General features: G+C 37.0%; 1 protein-coding gene across 6 annotated transcripts in view; it reads right to left on the reverse strand.

Moving 5' to 3' along the window:
• Positions 1-20,216, reverse strand: part of LOC127571124 (transient receptor potential cation channel subfamily V member 6-like) — a 74,898-nt gene that overhangs the window by 42,861 nt on the left and 11,821 nt on the right. For 5 of the 6 annotated variants that reach the window (XR_007956447.1, XM_052017197.1, XM_052017196.1 and 2 more), the window contains exons 2-3: positions 10,192-10,286; positions 1,633-1,755 (exon numbers count right to left, since the gene is read on the reverse strand). Coding sequence is in view for 5 of the 6 variants with exons in the window: in XM_052017197.1 (XP_051873157.1) it covers positions 1,633-1,755; positions 10,192-10,286 (218 nt within the window). In the remaining variant the exon portion in view is untranslated. The remainder of the gene's footprint in view (positions 1-1,632; positions 1,756-10,191; positions 10,287-20,216) is intronic. The other variant, XM_052017198.1, reaches the window with a different exon arrangement.

Raw genomic sequence — 20,216 nt, forward strand, 5'->3', positions numbered from 1 at the left:
CGGACAACTGAAGGCGGAAGAGGAAGAAAGGAAGGAAGAAAGGAAATACTCTTCATCCATCTATTGACCTTAATATGGTAACCTTATAGAAATTATGTTGTTCATATACAAATCACCATACATAAAGTTACATATCTAATGTACTCCATTTCTGATACTCACGTGGATGGTAATGGCATGCAGTTTTGTTTTTAAAAACTGTTCTGGGAGATTTAGCTCAAACTAATAAAATACAAGCTTTCACATTATATGGACTTTCAGACTGTACCCGAAATAACTATCATTTTTTAAACACTGTAAAGTTACTCTTATTTAACACTACTGAAATACAATTTGAAGTGACATTCTTGGATATCAAGGATGCTTTAACATTGCTTTTCAGGTAAGGAGTTCAGGAAAAATTTATTCTGCAAATTCACTGAATCAGGGAATACTTGATAGTGATTTTGGAAAATCTTTAACCCCACCCCCCCCAAGGTACTAGTACATTTTTCTGACATTAACAAAAAGTTATTTTGGATAGCAACTTTGGTATAACAGAACACGCCATGATACTCTAGGATTTCAGACAGGAAAAGAAGGAAACTACAAGACTTAAGCAATAGTTGGACACATATTCCAAAGGATTTTTTTGGCTGTGGGATGGATGAAGTCTGGCAAAGGGATTTCTGAGAGAATTCCAGCATGTGAAATCCACGTCAAGCATATAAAAGATCAGAAATACAAGACCAAAGGATGTGTGGAAGTTTTAAAGACAGGAAAAGGTTCATTATGAGATGGAGAATGAATGGAAATCATGATGGATAGAAATTGTGTTTGTACATTTCACTGTGCAGTGGTATTCAGTACAAGTTGGGGTCAATGCCACACTGAGTTTGAGAGCCCAGAGAAAAGGCCTGCTCTGACCATTCAATGCCATTATGGTCTTGCTGACAAGCTGAATGCAGGTTTTAAGTTAAACTTAGGGCAAAACCAAAAGCCACAACCCTTCACCATTAGAAAATAAGCTGTGATGGGGTGGGGGGGGGGGGGGGTGGCAATGAAGGAAGTAGAGCTTAGTGTGACTAAGGTAAAACAGACAAATAGGATTTAAAACACAGAGGAGATACTGGAAACAATGGGTCAACAATGCCTAATGTCACACAGAAGTCAAGGAGAATGAAAAGAAAGTGACCCAGAATGACTAAACGAATATCATTTGTAATTTGAGTGATCAGGCTTTCTCCATCAGCAAATGAAGGAATTCAATTGATAGGAAGGCAAAATCTAATATTTGTATACAAAAGTCAAAATGATCAGAGAAAAGAGAAAAAAAGATGAAAAAGTGACATGCCCTTTTAAGAACTGACAAGTGGATAAACTTTTCTCCCAACAGTATTGATCAGAGTTTCATCCAGGATTTGGTGTTGCAAATACTCATCCAATTTCCCTGTCAGAGATTTTAAATTTTACTTCTTACAACAATTATACGATTTGCTCATAGCATTTCAGTTACAGTACTTGACTTTGTGCATACTCATATACTATAAAGCTTGTATTAAAGCATATTTGGAATGAAGTAACCAATTTTGTTTTAAATTGGCTTACTGAAGAACGAGTGCAATATTTTAATTAAAGATCACAGTAACTTACCCTTGTACATCTCGCAATCAATTGGCTCATCGATTAAGAATGGGAAGGCATTGAGCAATATAATTGCAGCTTCCTTACTGTTATATAATGCTGCAACATGCAACACAGTTTCTCCAACAGTACCTATAATAATAACAAAGCAAGATTTAAAAGCATTGGTATACATCTATCCTGGTACACAACAGAAAATAGTTTGTACAACCTTAGAAAAGTAGTTCAGTCTCCTTTTGCATGAATAATCATCACTCCATCACTGTTTACTTTCTCTTATTCTTCTTTCTGGGTTATATTATGAATAGTTACAAATCTGCAAGAGTCTTCAGCCTTAAGGACATGGGAAAGCATTGACAAGAAAGGTAATTTGGACTTCAGGCCTGTTTGTTTTACAGTTAACAGTTCTGTAGAATCAGATCCAACATGGAAAATCTGGTCTTTCAACTGTCAGAGTTGTAGCACAGATGGAAGCCATTCATTGGTACAGTACTGCAAAACTAATCCACTGTCCCATGCAATTCTATTGGCCTTCATGACTGTCTACCCTACATTTCCACTTTCAGGACTGATATATCTGGACCTCTAAATCTCTCTGGCTATCCACACTCTTGAGACATTTCATTCAGTTAATAATCCCCTCATTTTTTACCCATAATATATCTCTACTTATTTATTCATATTAAGTTCCATCAGCCTCTACATTGCACTTGCCAACATTGCTGTTTGGTAAATGCATACCCTTGTGTTGTCAACAAATCCTAACATGCTTTCTTTACATTCAAGTTCAATATGTACACACTGAGAATAAAAAAACACTTTATACAATTTTCAAATTTCTTCAATTTAGAACTACATCCATTTACCCTAATTCTCTTTTTCCTGTCCTTTATTATTATACATTCATACGAAGATAGGCACGAATAACCAACTTTGCGATTGGCCCTCCCCCCAACCAACTTCGTCCTGAGCTTGTTCAGCATTCAATGAGATTGTGGATGAACTACAACTTTTCCAAATACCTGCCTATTCCTCATATGCCACAAAACAAAAACAAAAATATTTTACATCCGTAAATTTTTAAAGAAACCAATTAAGAGATATCTGGTCAATCAACTGCTGAAAATATATTTACACCTTATCATATGCATTTCCTTTATCTTACTAACTTGGGCAAATATTTCCTTATTTGAGTAGATCTGCCAATTATTCAAAAGGTTCTGGTTGTTAAATGGCATCATATGCAAGAGTGCATTTAATACATCTTTGTGTTTTCCTCATTCAACACTATTATCTTTCCCTCTTCACTGTCTTTTCCTATTGTTCTATTAATCTTGTGTTGGGGTCACCATTTCCTAATTTTTTAAAAACACCTCATTCCCCAGAACTAATTCAAGAATTAGTATTTGGATTAAAACATATTGATCTGAGTAGTACTTTTAAAGATAATCTGCATGTTAACCATCTTTATTTCTCAATTTTCATATAGTTAAAAGCCATATGATATTATAAACTCCTCAATCATATGAAGCTTTCACAATTTACTTTCACCATTTTGTAGGTCTCTAATTCCCTGCCGCCTCCTCACCTAATATTGTAGTATTTCCTTTTTTTATTTCTTAACTTGACCCATTTAGGTGACAGTTAAGATGGTTCCACAACCTCCACTCCTCTTTGTCCTTCCTCTCTCATGAAAACATTCTGACTAAAATGTTTCAAGCTTCCTATTCCCGACAAACCTCAGGTACTTCTTTGTTATAGCCACTATGTCCTTATATTCTAAATAATGCTTCTTTCTAGTTTGTTTTTGAATTGTTAGCATATTCAAGTGCATACCACTCAACTCTTATAATACTAAATACTGCACCATAAAACTTGTTCATACAGTCTTTATAGTTTCACAATTTTCTGATATCCTGTACCTCTTCTATACCATTCCACAGAACACAATCATAAAAAACTTCAGTCCAATTCTATAGCCTTGATCCTCCTAACATCCAACATCCAACTCTACATTCCCTTTTCACATACACACTTAGCATCCATGAATGCATTTTCCTCTTCATCTCAACCTATCTCAGCACTCCATATCATTTGTGCCCAGTTTAACCACACCTTTGTTAGTGAAAATTTCTGATTTCCCTTTTGATTTTTTTTTTTAAAAAGTGACATAATGGCTTTGCTCTTCCTCACAAGTTGAAACAATCTGTGCCTTCTCCTTCAAAATCGTTCATAATTTTGAAAACTATGATAGGTCATCCACCTCAGTGTTGCAGTGAATCAGCTCTTCCCCTTTCCTTAGTATATCCTCACGTTTCTGGTACCTTCCTCACAAAATAGTTCAGTGCCCCCTCCAATGTTTCTATTGCCTTTGTTCACTATGTCAATCATAATTGTACTAAATACTTCGAAAATTAACCAAGATTCCAGTTTAGCATTTTAGTAATTATTGTAACTGTTCTATCCCATTTAGATTATTTTCCAATATGCAACCTCTTTTCCTTAAAGTATATAGTATCATAATTGCATGATATTAATTTGCTAATTATATGGCCTTTCAATAAATTGTTGACTATTCCCCTAAGTTTGGTACTGATCACAATAGTGGTTACAGCATTTATCCTTGTGGGATCCAACTTTTCACCTGCTGTAGTTATGAATGGCTACATCTGCCCTGAAGCAAACTAGCTATCCACTCTGCTACTTGCCCCCAATATTGCATACCCTGATGTCATTATCCAGAATCCTAAATGAACATATTTTGAAAATCTGATTAGCTACATCCACTACATTATCTAGTTTACTCTTTTGTTTACCAGCACAAAAAAGGTCAATAATGTTGGCCAAGCAGGACTTTCCCTTTTATAATCCATGCAGACTTTGCACTTCTATTTTTATTCTTTAGTTGCACGTGTCTGGCCTCTCCTGCAGGCATTTCATTATTCTTCCAACCTGATCTAATAAATAGAATGGGCTACAAACTTTTCCATACTGGGAAAGGTTCATGAAAGAACATTGTCTAACATTCCATGCCATTTAAGTCTGAGGCAGGAAAATTCTCATTGCCAAGGCATCAGACAGACTTTACATTAGTAACCTTGCAAAATGCTAACTTTGCCATTATGGGGGCTAAGGAGCAAGGAGGATTAGGCTTGCAGTGGGTGGCTGAGAAGTCAAAAGGAGCATCAGCAACTGAGGCATCCATAATCAGGGATGTCAAACATGCAATGGTTGGACCAAAAAGGGAGGGGGGTGCATTTGGGCTAGATATGCAAGTGGGGGGGGGGGGGCCTAGGACTATTAGTTGGGAGATATCCAAAGCTGTAAGCAAACATCAAAGGTGGTACTTAAAAGGGAATACCAACTTGCATGTCAATGTACACAGTTGACTGTCAAGCCATGGACCACACAAGGTTGGTCCTCTTTAACTAATGCCACTGCTTGCTTCCACTCTCCAAATAAAGCCTGCTTCAGAGTGGCCCCTGCCATTAACAGGCCTTAAGCGCACATCTGTTATATGGAAGTAACATCAAACTAGGTATTGCAGTGACACTAACATATATGCCCATGGAAGACCTGGATCTATTTAGCTGCAACTTTTCTTAATATTATGACATGTAGAATAACAAACAATTATAATGACACAAAGATACAAATAAATGAAATATCATCACTGCCTACTCCTACAAACCTTGAAAAGTGAAGAGAAATTGAGTAAATAGATTTAGAATTTTTTTCCCCCTCAAGCTGGAGATATCATTTTATTTTTATGATCATTTATTCAAAACGAAGTGGCACATATAAAGAAGTCCAAAAATTTGGGTTTCTCACTGAAGTTCCAGAATAATTACATATGCCTTAAGCATATTCTTCTGCTTTCTATATGGAAGTGAAAATTGATCTATTATGTCTATCATGCACAGGCATAATGCACTATCATAGTCTAGGCATGGAAATAACTTTAATTCCTACTTTATTTATCAGAAAAAACTTAAATTTTTATTCTCTAAAGTTGAGTACATATAGAATCTTGCATCCTATATTTCAAATATAATAAATTTTCAAACATTCACAAGACTACTTATATTTTGAACATTGATATAAAATCCATGTTGATATAAAATCCATGTTGATATAAAATCCATGTATAATTAATAAATATGTCTTGAAACCCCAATCCTTTTGAAACATGATTTCTCAGAATATGTGTGGCTATTTACAACATGCACCTTGGACATATTTTATCAAATCTAAATTAACTACTTTGTCCATCTACAAAGTGTTTTAAATCCTGCAGCGGCTGCATAAAGCTCTGTAACCACATCAGCTTCTGATAGTTCTGCCATTCCCATTGAGCCTTTTGATATTGCAATACCAAATGATCACAAACGGTAAAGTTTTTTTTGGGCAATGATTATCTGGACTTCATCCTCAGTCATTTTTGTTGTGTCCTCTTTTCATGTTTTAGACTGAAAATTTTCACGATTTGTGTTTATCCTTTGTTTCTTCAGAAACTGGCCAGGGATAACTATTGAGGGCTGACATTTCCTGGAAGTGCTTGCAATTGGATATTCCTTAGCAGAGTTCTATTTCCCAGTGATATATGGCAATGGCTCTGCTCTGCACTCTTGATCTCATTTACCTTTAATACAGTTGATGTTGATTAAATGTGAAAACTATGGTACTCCTTAAATGCATCGGTCTAGAACCCAAAAGGAAAGGCCATTGTCTGAAACTGAAGTGTTTTATTCATCCATGGGAAAGTACTGATTTCAAATGTTCTGCAATATCTTGAATATTTGTTAGCCACGCTGTTTGTACGAATCTAGAGAAATCTTTCAAATTCGACATTTGCAGAACCTTTCCGATACTCATTTGATAATATGACGAGACATCTAAAAATATTGCAGCCATCTTCTCCAGGGATAAAGTTTTAGTTTAATTTAAATATTGCAAAAATAAATAATCTGATTATTTTGCCAGGTGAGAAAGATGGGAACTTTTCTAGCTTGTCTATCAGAATCGAGCCTTGTCATTCAATTTGCTGGAGATTTATCACAACATGTACAGGTTTCTACTTGCATAAGGATTTCATTTAGTATAGGATGCCTGCCACCCTTTTAAGTTGCATCTGAAAACAAAATGGTATGGAGGAAATTTTGAATTGTTGTGTCTTGAAGTAGAACAATGAATGCAGTAAGTACCATTAAAAGAATTGATGTTTTGAAACTGGTATTTACCAAACTTCCAAATGTGTCTTCTGTTTGGAGACAACTTTTGCTTCTCATTGCATTTAGCATAATCAGAACATGTAGATTAATGCTTCATTGCTTGATCTCAGGTTAAAAAAAAGACAGTGATCAATGGCTGATTGCACCTGAGAAATTGTATTCTATCCTTGCAGCTTAATAATTTCTTATTATATCCTGATGCAGGGCCTTGACCAGAAAGATCAACTTATACCTTTTGCCTCCACAGATGTTGTTTTCCTCAGAGTTCCTCCAGCATTCTGTCTACGGTTCCAGATTCCAGCATCTGCAGTTTCTTTTCTCCTAATAATTTCTTGATTAGCTTTCAAGTAAATCGAACAACATTCAGTGTGGAACGCAGATATTGAAAGCAGGTTCATGTGAGGCTTCCCTTTCATGAGTATTTCCAACAGCTTTGCAGATGCTGAAGATTTCTGTTTCTTTTTGTTCATCTGTCTTTATTTCTAATAAAAATACAAATGCTAGCTAATAGAAAATGCATATTCCTTAGGCTAACAATTCCTTTTCTTTACACAGTACCTTTCCTCTGCATTCAACATGTGGCTGCAAGGAATAATCTCATATACAGAGTTTTGATCAACTGCTATCACGATGAGTTCTGCAAAGCAACTATTGCTTTTTCTGTGGATCGACCATTGTATTATCATTACTCATTCTGAAATCAATTGAGATGTTATTTCAGACCAAACTCAGGCTTCTGTGTTTTTTATTGTATTTCAATGTAGGATATGTGATCCAGTTTACTTATATGGATAGCTTTTTGTTCCTAGTGGACTGGGCAGAAATGTTTACAAAACCAGTAACACTTCGGGGTAGGGCAGCAAAATTCTCACATTACAGATTTTAAGTTCATCTGAGTTTCACTTTCCTTGGTGTTTTTGTTTCAAGGAATATTTCAGCCAGGATAATCCATTGCTTTTTAAGTTTCTTATTGCCTTGTCCGTTGTATTATCATCTGACGTGTGAAATCAAAGTTGAGTTTAGCATTTTCTGGCAGTCTTCCATCTTGCCGAACAATTACAATTCAGTCACAAATCACATCATTTTGTAATGTAGTGCATTCACAATGGTCTACATAAGACTATGAAGAAACTTTCAATGGGTTTCATATTTTTAATATTTCAGTTAAGCGTGGTCTTTTTGAAGATTACACATTTATGCACCATGCCTTACACATCTACTCATGATAGTCTGTAGTTCATCAGTCTTGCTTTGCCAATGTAAATGTGAAGAGAATATTTTCTCATTTATTTCCATATTGGAAAAATTAGGAAACAAATTTAGATCTCCTTAACCCTTTTGTGAAAGTGAAGCTAAGTTTTGGAACTTAATTCTGAAAAGCTGAAGGATGTTCAAGGCTCCCTGTAAGAATTCAATTCAAACGCTATTGGTTTCTTCTTCCTATTCAGTTACTATCACTGACTTGTACACAATCTTCACTGTAAAATGGTTGAAACTCTGTCAACATGACTGAAGTGGTAAATTGCTTGTGGGAGAATTTCAACCTGGTGCAATAATAAATACAATGTTTGAGCGAGCTAGGGCTTTTCTCTTTGGAGCGAAGGAGGATGAGAGGTGATCTGATAGAAGTGTACAAGATGATAAGAGGCATAGATCGAGTTGACAGCCAGAGACTTTTTCCCCATGGCAGAAATTGCTAACATGAGTGGGGCATAATGTTAAGGTGATTGGATGAAAGTACAGGGGGATATCAGAGGTAATTTTTTTTAAAAAAAGAGTGGTGGGTGCATGGAATGTGCTGCTAGGGATGCTGGTAGAGGCAGATACATTAGGGACATTTAAGAGACTCTTAGATAAGCACATGAATGATAGAAAAATGGAGGGCTATGTGGAAGAGAATGGTTAGATTGATCTTAGAGAAGACTAAAAGTTCTTCACAACATAGAGGTTCAAAGGGCCTGTAATGTGCAGTAACATTCTATGTTCTATGTAATTTCTGCAATTTAGTCTTGCTTTCAAATACATTTTCTTGTTGTGACATATCTTTTTTAGAACCATAGAACACTACAGCAGAGGCGAACAATTCACATTACCTTTACTCTGCAACGTGCATGCCTCCTTTCCTGAATCAGTGCAAAGAACTGGTGCAATTAATACCATGCTGAATGAGCAGAGTGCAAAGTTGGGTAAAGTTAAAGAGGTAAGCTGCTCTAAAAATCACAATAAATTGGTCAAGGTGGCCTCAATATAAATAGCAAATCAACCAGAGGAGACAAGAATACCAGTCTTGAGATGACTTGCTCAGTTTTCAAAATGATAATTTTGCAAGCAATCTTGCCTTGGTAACAAGATGATTATTATAATTAAGGATTATTTGGCAGTGTTGGTGAACTTAATCACATTTGCCATTTGGTCACTGCCATATTCTTTGCGTCAGCTGGAAGTTTCTTTAAGAATCAATTAATTATGCGATCTGATGTCATGTATTTGACCAGCCCCAGTTCCATTGGTCAATTTTTGCAGATGTCTGCATTTATTTCCCAAGGATTCCAGAACACAAGAGTCAACAGAAAGGGATACGATATCAACAGGTTTTCCCAAGATCCTGAACAAAAGGCTGAAGATGCTTGCTAGATGGAGAAAGGTTGCACTCAGTGACTACTACTTTGTGATATCGCAGAACATGACCAAACTTTTGTTACTGGCTTTAATTTTTCTTCCTGCTTTCCTTGCAAAATTAGAGGATACATCATGTAACTATGGGAATATTTCTACTACTAAATAGTAAAGAATGCTATGAACAAAGTCAGTGTACCAACTTCCATAATGGGAATTTGATGACGTGGTATTGTCACTACAAGTGAAGCAGAAATTGTGTCCAAAAATTTTAAATTATAACTGGGCTATCAGTATAATTCTGGAGGCTTCTATTTCCACACATACACACAGGCACCCAAATATCAAGAGCCAATGTTCTATCCTGCACCTTTACAAATGTGGTGTATTGTAATCATGGCATCACAAGTATTGTTGTCTATAATTTTACACTGACTCCATCATTCCTTCTCACTGCTATCCTTAAAGGAGCTATGAGACAAATCAGTGTCAGCATATTTCTTGGGTGAAGGAAATGGAATTAATGACAGAAATTTGGTTCTTTGGTCCACAGTTGTTGCTATATGCAAAGTCATTGAACCAGCGATGGTATATTTAATAATTTAGTAATTTAAGTCTCTTGAACAATTTACCAGTTTGCTACAGTACAAAATGTCTGTCAGTCTTGAGGCATGCAGTATTTTGTGCAATATATTGCTACCTGCTGCTGCAATTTACTCACCTCTTTCATAAGGATCTACATGTTTTTCCTCTATTAAATTCTTCAAGGTTTCAACATCATTTTGTCTTGCCGCTTTGAATAAAGGACTTTCTATTCTGCAAAGTGAAATCATTTCTTTTGTAATCCATCAGTTAAAAGTTTAAATTGAATTTTTAATGTCAATTTCAAATATTAATACAATATACAGCAAGGTTGCAATCAGTAGGTCAATAACTTAACTAATTCTGGATAAAGAGGTGAAATTAGTTTCACCATTGCTAAACAACTATGGAATGAGAAAAAGATTCTCTGGCCAACCCAGCCTTTTCTTTTACAGACCAGAAATACTCCGTTCCATCAAGTATTTTACCAATTCACAACTTTTTTCTCCTGAAGAAAGATTCAATAAGTTTTTGCCACTTGCACCTCAAGAGTCAGATCAAATAACATTAAATAATCCCCAAACTTACATCCTTCATTACCCTTTGGATCAGTTGTCATCTTTGATCTGACATTTCTATGATTCTACAAACTCATTTAGTGTCAGGTTCCATACATGCATAGTTTTTTCCTCTCCATACTTTCTATTATAACCATCAATACCATCTCAACTTGTTTTTAAAAGGCATTCATAGACAACACTCCAGAGGGGGAATTTCTTGTTGCCCAAGGTCGCATTAACCCATGATTTGTTGTTCTACAATCACAAACCACATTAAATAACATACACATCTTCATACAAACTATTTGATTCAGCATTTGAAGAATCTATACCTTTCTTTTGTATGACAAAAAATGCTTTCTTGAAAATTGCACTTCATGTATTAGTATTTCCCACAATAATTATTACTGCTACTCTCCTGGTCTCAATTGTGTCAAAATCCAATGTAATTGCAATCTTTCAGTTCAGTACTCATCTTCACATGAGACAATTCCAGACACCACTGACCATGATTTTATGATAATCAGTTTTAATGTTGAGAAATCTTTGCAAGAGTGTCTAAAACCTGGTACAATATTCTTATTAAATACCAATTTGATTAAAATAATATGCTTTCATTTTATATTATGTGCCCAGTTTGATTTGATTTTTGAACCGATTACTTTCTAATATTCATAACTTTACATTTGTCCAAATTATTTTTTTATTCTTCTGTTCCTTATCAATCCACTAAATGGCTAGATCTCTAAATAGTAAACATCTCCTAAATATTCATCATCTGACTACAAGTGTAACGTCAACTGCAGCTTTTAAAATGACCAAAGCATAAACTCTGGAAGAACTCAGTGGAGGCAAAGGGATGGTCGACGTTTCGAGTAGAGATCCTGCATCAGGAATTTTTTTTTTGCTCCAGATTCCAGCATCTGCAGTTTCTTGTGTCTCCTTTTTAAAACTGATCAATGGATTTCTCCCAATATTCTACAATAATTTTAGCTCAAACCTTAAATAAATGCTCCAAACATGCTAAAAACCGTTTCTCAGAGAATTCTGTGTATTTTTCCATCAGAGTAGCCTCATGAATATTCCAGGTGAGACTCCCCTTCATATTTTTTTCCATGAATAGTTGGCTCAGAACAGATCTTTGGAAATCTACAAACCTGCTCTTCCTTCTGTACAGCTTTCTCTATTTACCTTTACCATCTATTTCTTATTATTGGTTTCCATTCAAGTTAGATAATTTTCCCATTAATTCATGAACCTTTAATCATTATTAGTGAGAATCAGAATTTTATCAATTAACTTTTCAGAATCATATTAAGCCCTGACATTTCAATGAACTTCAGGAGATTTGTTGGTGGATGCTTCTCAGTCTGTGCTGATGGTTTCTCAAGTTATCCATTGGAAACATAAATCATCATATATTTATTCACATACTGAATCTATTTCTAAAAATGCATTCAAAACAACACAAGTTGGAAAAGATTTTGTTTACAAAGGAAACAGAATTCACCAGTAATAAACTTCAGGTTTTGGCCAGAAAGAATGAAGTGAAATGTTCAACATTATTGGTAGAGAGAAAAAAATAAACCAACATCCTACATTGCATTGCCATATCCAGGTTACAGCAAGGGATAAATTCATAGTCCCTATGGAAGGATGGCAATCAACCATGAGATTTTACAAGACGATAGGACAAATGGTGAATTAGTCGAAGACAGTAAATTCAAAAACAAAGCATGCCATCTGTTAGTGAATGACAACAGGATAAGGAGGATGATACTTCAAAATAAAGATTCTATTCACAGTTTAGGGATTTCTATTTATATTAATCAATGAATGGCTCATTCAGAAAAGCAAGCAAAATAAAAGTGAGAAAGAAGAAAGTTACTTGACCCTGTAATATTACTGTATGGAAATTTGCCCAAACACTCAAAATGTTATTATGCAAATATAGATTTTTCAAAACCCAAGAACTTCAAAGTCTTATTTTCTTTAGATAAAACTACAAGTACACATACATATAACAATCAGAATTCTCACTCAAACCAATTTTACAAGTATTTTTCTGTAACCTATTTTGTTTGCTTCTTCTCTAACCATCTCTAGCAGACCATCCTCGAAAACAGCAGTCGGAAAATTAACTTTTTCCTTGACCCCTACCGAGATTACCTCAGCTTTACTGCCAGGAAGAGCAAGTACTGAGTAAGAGGAGAGCTTATTTCACTATTTTCCTCACTCCAGATGAGAAAAATACCTAGTCTTTGTTCTCCCCACCAAAAACTGGCAGAAATTTCTCAAAGATATAATGGAGTGCAATCTTCATCTGACCACTACAGTGCACATCTTGACCACATCATCAGCCTTTATATACCCACAAACCAGATAAAGGTGAAATCTTTTTCAAGCACCAGTTTATGTTACTCCAAGAATATAAATAAGCTATAAACACACCTTGAGTAACTTTTTTTTAATATATATCCACAAACCAAGTCAAGCTAAAATGACTTTTACCGACATTAATCTGTTCAGAATAAGGTCATGCTAAGTGTTATTTATGCACTCCAGATTACCCAAATGAAGCACAAGAGATTGACTGGTTCAGTTATGCATTATTGACTAGTTGTGAGGCTGACCAGACAGAGAATTGATAGAGATATTCTTATTACAAATGATTATTCTGAGAGGCTTTCTAATTCCTGAAATGGAATAATTACTAATGAATTTTTTGTAAATAATTAACAATTCACCATACGCAAACAATTTGTTGACAATCTTCACTAATAATAACATTGACATGCTGCAGTGAGTGAGCAGGGTGCAACCAAATGTATTTCCTTTTGCTTATTTCTGTTTATAAATATTAAGCTAGCAAACGTGATGTGGTATGCAAATATAACTTGAAGAACAATCTAGAAGAATGAAAAGCTATAGCTTTTCTGAAAAGATTGCATATGTTTCCAGCAATTAGTAATACTTTCTGGTTACTATCTCTTTAATTTATTAACAAATTAATAGTTTTCTTAGAATTTATAATGCAATTTTACTCACGCAATATGCAATAATTGTGATTCATTAATATTCTGATGAAAACTGAATTTTTGTTTTAAAAATGTGGAATAATATTTAATTCTTCCAGCAATTAACTGCTAGAATTCCATTGAAGTTGGGAAGCAAATACTTGCAATTTAATCCCACTCTTAACTGTCTGTAATTATTAAATAACTTACACTAAGTTTTGGATAATGAAACTAGAGTGTTTAGTAGCATCCTTCACATTACAGACAGTACACTTCTGGTCAGAGTCCGTGGTGATGGAGACATTCACTGTCACAAAGCCTCTGAGATGAATTAGTCACTCTAAAATAATGTAAACCAAAGGGAAGTGATTGGTGCCTTGAAACAGAATTTCACCTACATCTGGTACACTAAAAATGTGCTGTGGATAGTGCAAAAAACATGTGGATCTTCCAAATAAAAATAAGTGAAATTGGGCCTAAGTGCATTAAAGTACATGCTGAAATTTTGTATGCATTAATATAAGATGTGTGATATTCCTTCAGGAGTTCCATTAAGAGCTTGCAACTGCATAGCTGTGCTAATTGCTGGGAAGCTATTCAGAATTTGAAAGAACTCTCCCAATGGCAGTCACAGCAAAGCTGAAAAAAGGCTGCCATGAAAGATTGAACGTGTGCGTGCCCAGTGATCTCCCATGTGTTGGGGCAACCCCATGTGATGATCTATGCCCATCAACTCTCAGCTCTCAGACCACTATGAACTGCATGCTAATCAAAGGGCCAGTTATTCCTAAAGTACATAGCACAGATTTGCACAAATCTGTGAACATTGAAGGAAGCACCACTAATGAATTTTCCACAATTAATTGAAAGCCAAGGCTGGCAAGACATTGGCATCGAGCTTTAATTGCCATCTCCTGCACAATTAGCTCCCAGCTTCTCTGTGAATAATCAGTGAAAGTCATTGATTGTTCCCAAAAGCTCAGTTGCTCACTGCCAACAGAAATTATGTGCTGTTTGACCTGTGACATTTTCAGATGTGCAAAATGGTGATAGGTAAATGTCAACTGCACTCAGGTAAATTGCACAGAGAAATGCCAATTTTCCAACGTCCACGATTACACATGGAAGTAATCACAAGTGCAATCTATCCCAGGCTTTTATATGTGATTCTTTTCCATAAAACACTGACACAAATTAATCCAATTTCTATAGCAGTTACTATTTATGATAGTGAATGAAATACTCTTGTCCATGGAAAGCTTAAGATAAAGTAACCACAGTCTGCAATAAAATTCTTATTTAAAAGCATTGTAAATACATTAATGACATTGTTTTGCAGGATTAGATTTAGCAAAATTCTTTTACTTCTATACAACACTCGGAAAAAATTTATTTCCCCAGTTAGTAATGGGGCTAATTGTAAAAAGGGGTGAAGTAAGCTTAGTCTATTACTCTGTAATATGACTCTGCTGCAGTAAAATGATTTCTCATCACAAAAAACAGATCCATTCTTTCTTTACAATCACTTTAATGGGCAATGCTCCAAAAACGCTGAATATCTAAGTGGTATTTTAGCAAACATTGAATATTGAGGCAAGACGTTGTTTACTGTTGATGAGAATACTGACGATGACAAAATTACTTCCTACAATGAGATCCTGAAAGTGGAGTTATGTGCCGTTAAGTTCTTAAAACATAAGCATTAATGAACAGGACAAAATTTTGGAGTGCTTGAAATTATTTCATTTTGTATTTCAGAAAGCTGATAACAGCCCAAACGTAGATTATAAATCTTTAGACAGAGAAGCTATTTGAAGATGGTAATTAATATAACCACTTACAGATTCTCAGAAATGCAAAGACTTGTACTGAAAGGAGGATTAATCATTCAATTGCTGAAAGAACTCAACAGAACACAAAAGCCTCAAATTCTGATAACTACCTTTTAAGGGCCAAGTAGTAGTGACAACGTGATTCACCTAAAATGTTATTTTCATTATGGCTAATGTTGCAATTTATAGCCTTTCAATGTAAATCAAAGGCTTCAGATTACGTGAAGTCCCAGCAAGGTGACCTTGGTACTGCATTAACTGCAGAAATATCCAACTATAAATTCAGAATTTTGAATGATTACTCTCAGACCTCCATGTAGTGTTAATGTCATTTAGCTATCACAGTTTTCCAGCATTACTTTGAACCCTTCACATTTTAAAGTGAACTGATCTTTCACAGCCAGAAAGCTTCGAGTTGAAGCAACCTGGTATGGAAAGTATACAGATGACTTAACTCTAAATTAATTCTACTTCAATCACTTAAACCATAAATAAAGAGGGATCGAGACTTTAAAGAGCTTTTTTTTACTCCATTCCAGAGTATGTGCCACAAATTATTTGAAGTCCCATACCCATAAGTGATTTTACCACTCCAGCCACATGCATACTGTTCTCAACAGCTCTGCCCTCAGTAGCCAAGGTCACTATCACCCAGAGCATGCTTGCCTTCAGATCATCCCAGGCAGTAGTGGCTGATCTGTGCCATAGCTCACATTTTGTTGCTCCCTGTCTACTTTTCTTTCAGCAGAGACAATCAGGCTGAACTCCATGGATTCGAAAGGATTACGATATTCGCAACATTCAGGCAGTGGGTAAATTGATGAATTCAAGTGGCACTTTGGGCTCTTTACCAACCCAGAGTTCTTCATGAATTTCCTGGGCTACCAATCCCTGCTTGAAGCTTTAATTCTTAGGTCACAGTCATTCTCACTGTGCCTCTCAAATCATGTACTGCTCCACAGAGTCATAAAATCAAAGAAAAACAGCATAGAAACATGCCCTTCACCTTACCAAGTCTGCACTGACCATCTAGCAATATTAATCCTACCCCAACCCATTAACCCATTTTGTTTTCCCCACATTCCCATCAACACCCCTGCTGCCACCCCATCCCCCCCATGGCTCTAACATTTATCTATACACAAGGGGCAATTTACAATGGTTAACTAACTTATCACCCCCTGCATATTTTTGGGAAGTGGGAGGAAATCAGAGCACCAGAGGAAACCACACAGTCACAGGGAAAAAAATGAAAACTCCACACAAATTGCGCCAGCGTTCAGGACTGGTTTTCAACAACACTTTCAATTCTGACAGCACAGCTGAGCACAAGTATACTGAAAGCCACAGGACCAGCAGCAACTACTGGAGAATGCCATGGATTCTGCCGTCTACACCTCTTTGGGAACTCAGCGGACATGACTGTAGACCACTGTTGTCTGCTGTCGCATGCACAGCTCATGTCAGTGATGCCCTGCAGAGATGACAAGCTTTATTCCTTTTCCTCCTCCCCACCACCACCTCAGGTGGCTGCATGTGGGAGTTGAGGTTGGTTGGGGGGGGGGGGTGGTGGGAGGTGCTGCATAAAAGAGATGGGGTGGACAGATCTCTTCTGAGAATCTGCAATGATGAGAATAACCAAGTCATAATGCAGAGATGGAATGGATGGTGAAGGCACACAAGATCTTTTGCATATTAGGGAATTCAGGCGTTCCTCTGTAACACCAGGAGTATGGGGACATAAGAGAGACTGCAGATTGGTATTGGTATTCATTTATTATTGTCACTTGTACCGAGGTACAGAGGAAAACTTGTCTTGCATACCGTTCGTACAGATTGATTCATTACACAGTGATGCTGGAAATCTGGTGCAACGCACACAAAATGCTGGAGGAACTCAACAGGTCAGGCAGCATCTATGAAGGGAAAGGAACTGTCGACATTTCGAGCTGAGACCCTTCATCAGGATTCTTTAATAAAAGATACGAGGACATGAGTTCAGTGTTTCTGCCTGCTCCTGCCCCAGTGGGCCTACTGAGACAGTTAGATTTGTGGACCTTGGGTAGGGAGTAGAAATGGGAAGTGCTGGGTTGGGGAACTATGAGGTTGGAGGCAGTAGAGGGGAGATCTCCAGACGTGATGAGTCAACGATGGTGCAGGAAGCAATGGCCTGATGAGTCTCAGCCCGAAACATCAACTGTTCATTTTCCTCCATAGATGCTGCCTGACCCGCAGAGTTCCTCCAGCATTTTGTGTGTTGCACCAGGAGTATGGGACTGGGTTGCTCCAATACTCATCAAGAGGATGGCCCTCTCCTCCTGTCTGGTTAGGCTCAGAGGGTCTACTCTTATCTGCTGGGATAATCTTCTGTTCCTTGCAATTTTGGCCTGGAAGACAAGGGAGAAGCATTAATTCAAAATGGACTGGTAGCACAGTTTGTCCACCATGTACCTGCCTGTCTCCAAGCAAGGGTACAAGTGCATGAGGAACTGTCCACCTGCCTACCTCTGACCACAAGTTCGAGTGAGTCAATGAGTGAGAGAGACAGAGTTGCAGACTAAGGGCTCCAAGTGCAGTGCTGAATTCAGCACAACCCTTATGATGGTTCCAAATCAAATCCCTGCCTTATATATCTAGTGATTTTATAAAATCTCCTGTGGCATTGCTCCTATGTTCCTGGCAAGTCACTGTGGGAGGATTGTACAATGGCCATCTCCTGCCAGCTGCTATTCATTGTAGTCCTGAGTGTCCTCCTGGCCCTTCTGGCATGAAGGACCTCCCTCCTACTCTCCATTGTCTCCACAAGAATCTGGACGTCATAACCTGAGAAACATAGGGCAAGCTCCTTACTTTCCCTGGTACTCTCTTCTGTCAAAGAAAACATCAGTAGCCAACTCTGTGGCAAGGCTGTGGTTTGATGGAAAGTGCCTGTCAAGGATCAGAGTCCTAATCCGATTCAGTGGTGAAACATGGCAGAAGCTGTGCTGAATTTGTTGCTTAATCACTGCTTATCCACACTCCTTGATCTATATGGTAACACAGCTTAATGAGAATGCAGCTCTGCCTTTACAATGGAAATCAATGTAAAACTACTTTCCCTCTGCACTAAAATGAATTGGCACAGGTGAACTATACAGAACTGGATTAACCACTCTGATTCAAAGAAACAGACACTTAGACATTCTAAATACAGCAGTGCTAATGACAGGTATCAGACAAGGTGAATATGTTGATGAACTTAAGAAATGTGTATACTCGGCCATTTGTCTTGTATAGGGAGGTTGGGAATACTCCAAAAGGGGTAAACAATATAATTGAGGTCCCAATTGGCTGAGAGGGTGTCAAGGTCAGAGACAAATGAAATATTTGCAAGCCTACTAGTGCCATAATTTGCAGACGAGATCTAATATTAACAGCTGTTGCCATGTGACACAAATGCAAGGGAACAACCATCTCCAACAAAAAGTCTTGCCATTCAACATATCAATTATGGTCAAATCCTGCACCATCAACATTTTGAAGTGACAGCTGACCTGAGTCTTAACTAGGCCAACCATGCAACTACTATGGCTGCAAAAATCAGGTTAGAGACAGAAAATTCTGAAGTGACCTACTTCCTGATTCCCCAAGGTCTGTTCATCATCTAGAAGACAGGAAGATTTTGATTTTATATGACACCTTATATGACTCTAGCTTGTCCCAAAGTACAACCAAGTAGTCACTCTGTAAAGTATTATCATTTTTGTAGTAGTGTGATGGAATATTTGCTGAATCAGTGAAGTTTCAGTGATACTAGAAACTCAACACCATGCTAGACAATGCAGCTCATTTGGTCATCATCCCTATCCAACAACCAAAGCATTCAATTTCCACAATACCAAAGCATATCCCAAACTTATCACTTCTATCACAGACACATGGGAAATTGACTTGGTAATATATTACCACTTAATGCCATGGATTTAAATACTGGAACTCCCTATCCAACAGCACTATAGGAGTATCATCATCACTTGGATTACACTTGTTCAAGACAACTTTGAGGGAAATTTGAGATGGACATTAAAAGCTGGCTTTACTTTTATTTAAAAAAATAAATCTTATTCATAAAATCAAATCATATGGCATGCCCTTAAAAATAAAATTGGTTGAATCAATGACACAAATATGATAACATACAGCCTCATGTATTAGAACACAGGACATAGAAATTACAGCACAGGAACAGGCCCTTGAGCCCACAATGTCTGTGCTGACCAATGATTTTGGTCAAATCATTCATATACATCACAAACAGAGGTCCTAGCACCAACCTTTGTGAAACACCACTGGTCATAGACCTCCAGTCAGCCAATTTTGACTCCAATCTACCATGTCTCCAAGGATCCCATGTGCCTTAATCTTCTGAATCAGCCTACCACGAGGGACCTCATCAACAGCTTTATTAAAGTCCATGTGTACAACATTCACTGCCCTACTCTCAATCATCTTCACCATCTCCTCAAAAAACTCAATTAAGTTTGAAAGACATAACTTTCCCCACACTAAGCGATGCTGACTACCCATAGCACATAGGAGCAGGATTAGGCCATTCTCTACCACTGATGCAAGGCTCACAAGCCTATAACTTCCTGGTTTATCTCTACTGTCCTTTGTAAACAGGGGAACAATATTGGCTATTCTCCAGTCCTCTGGGACTTGGCCTATGGCCAAAAAGGATACAAAGATCTCTGTCAAGGCTCCAGCAATCTCCTC

The sequence above is a fragment of the Pristis pectinata genome, chromosome 6 (genome assembly GCF_009764475.1).
Source record: "Pristis pectinata isolate sPriPec2 chromosome 6, sPriPec2.1.pri, whole genome shotgun sequence".
Classification (NCBI taxonomy): domain Eukaryota; kingdom Metazoa; phylum Chordata; class Chondrichthyes; order Rhinopristiformes; family Pristidae; genus Pristis; species Pristis pectinata.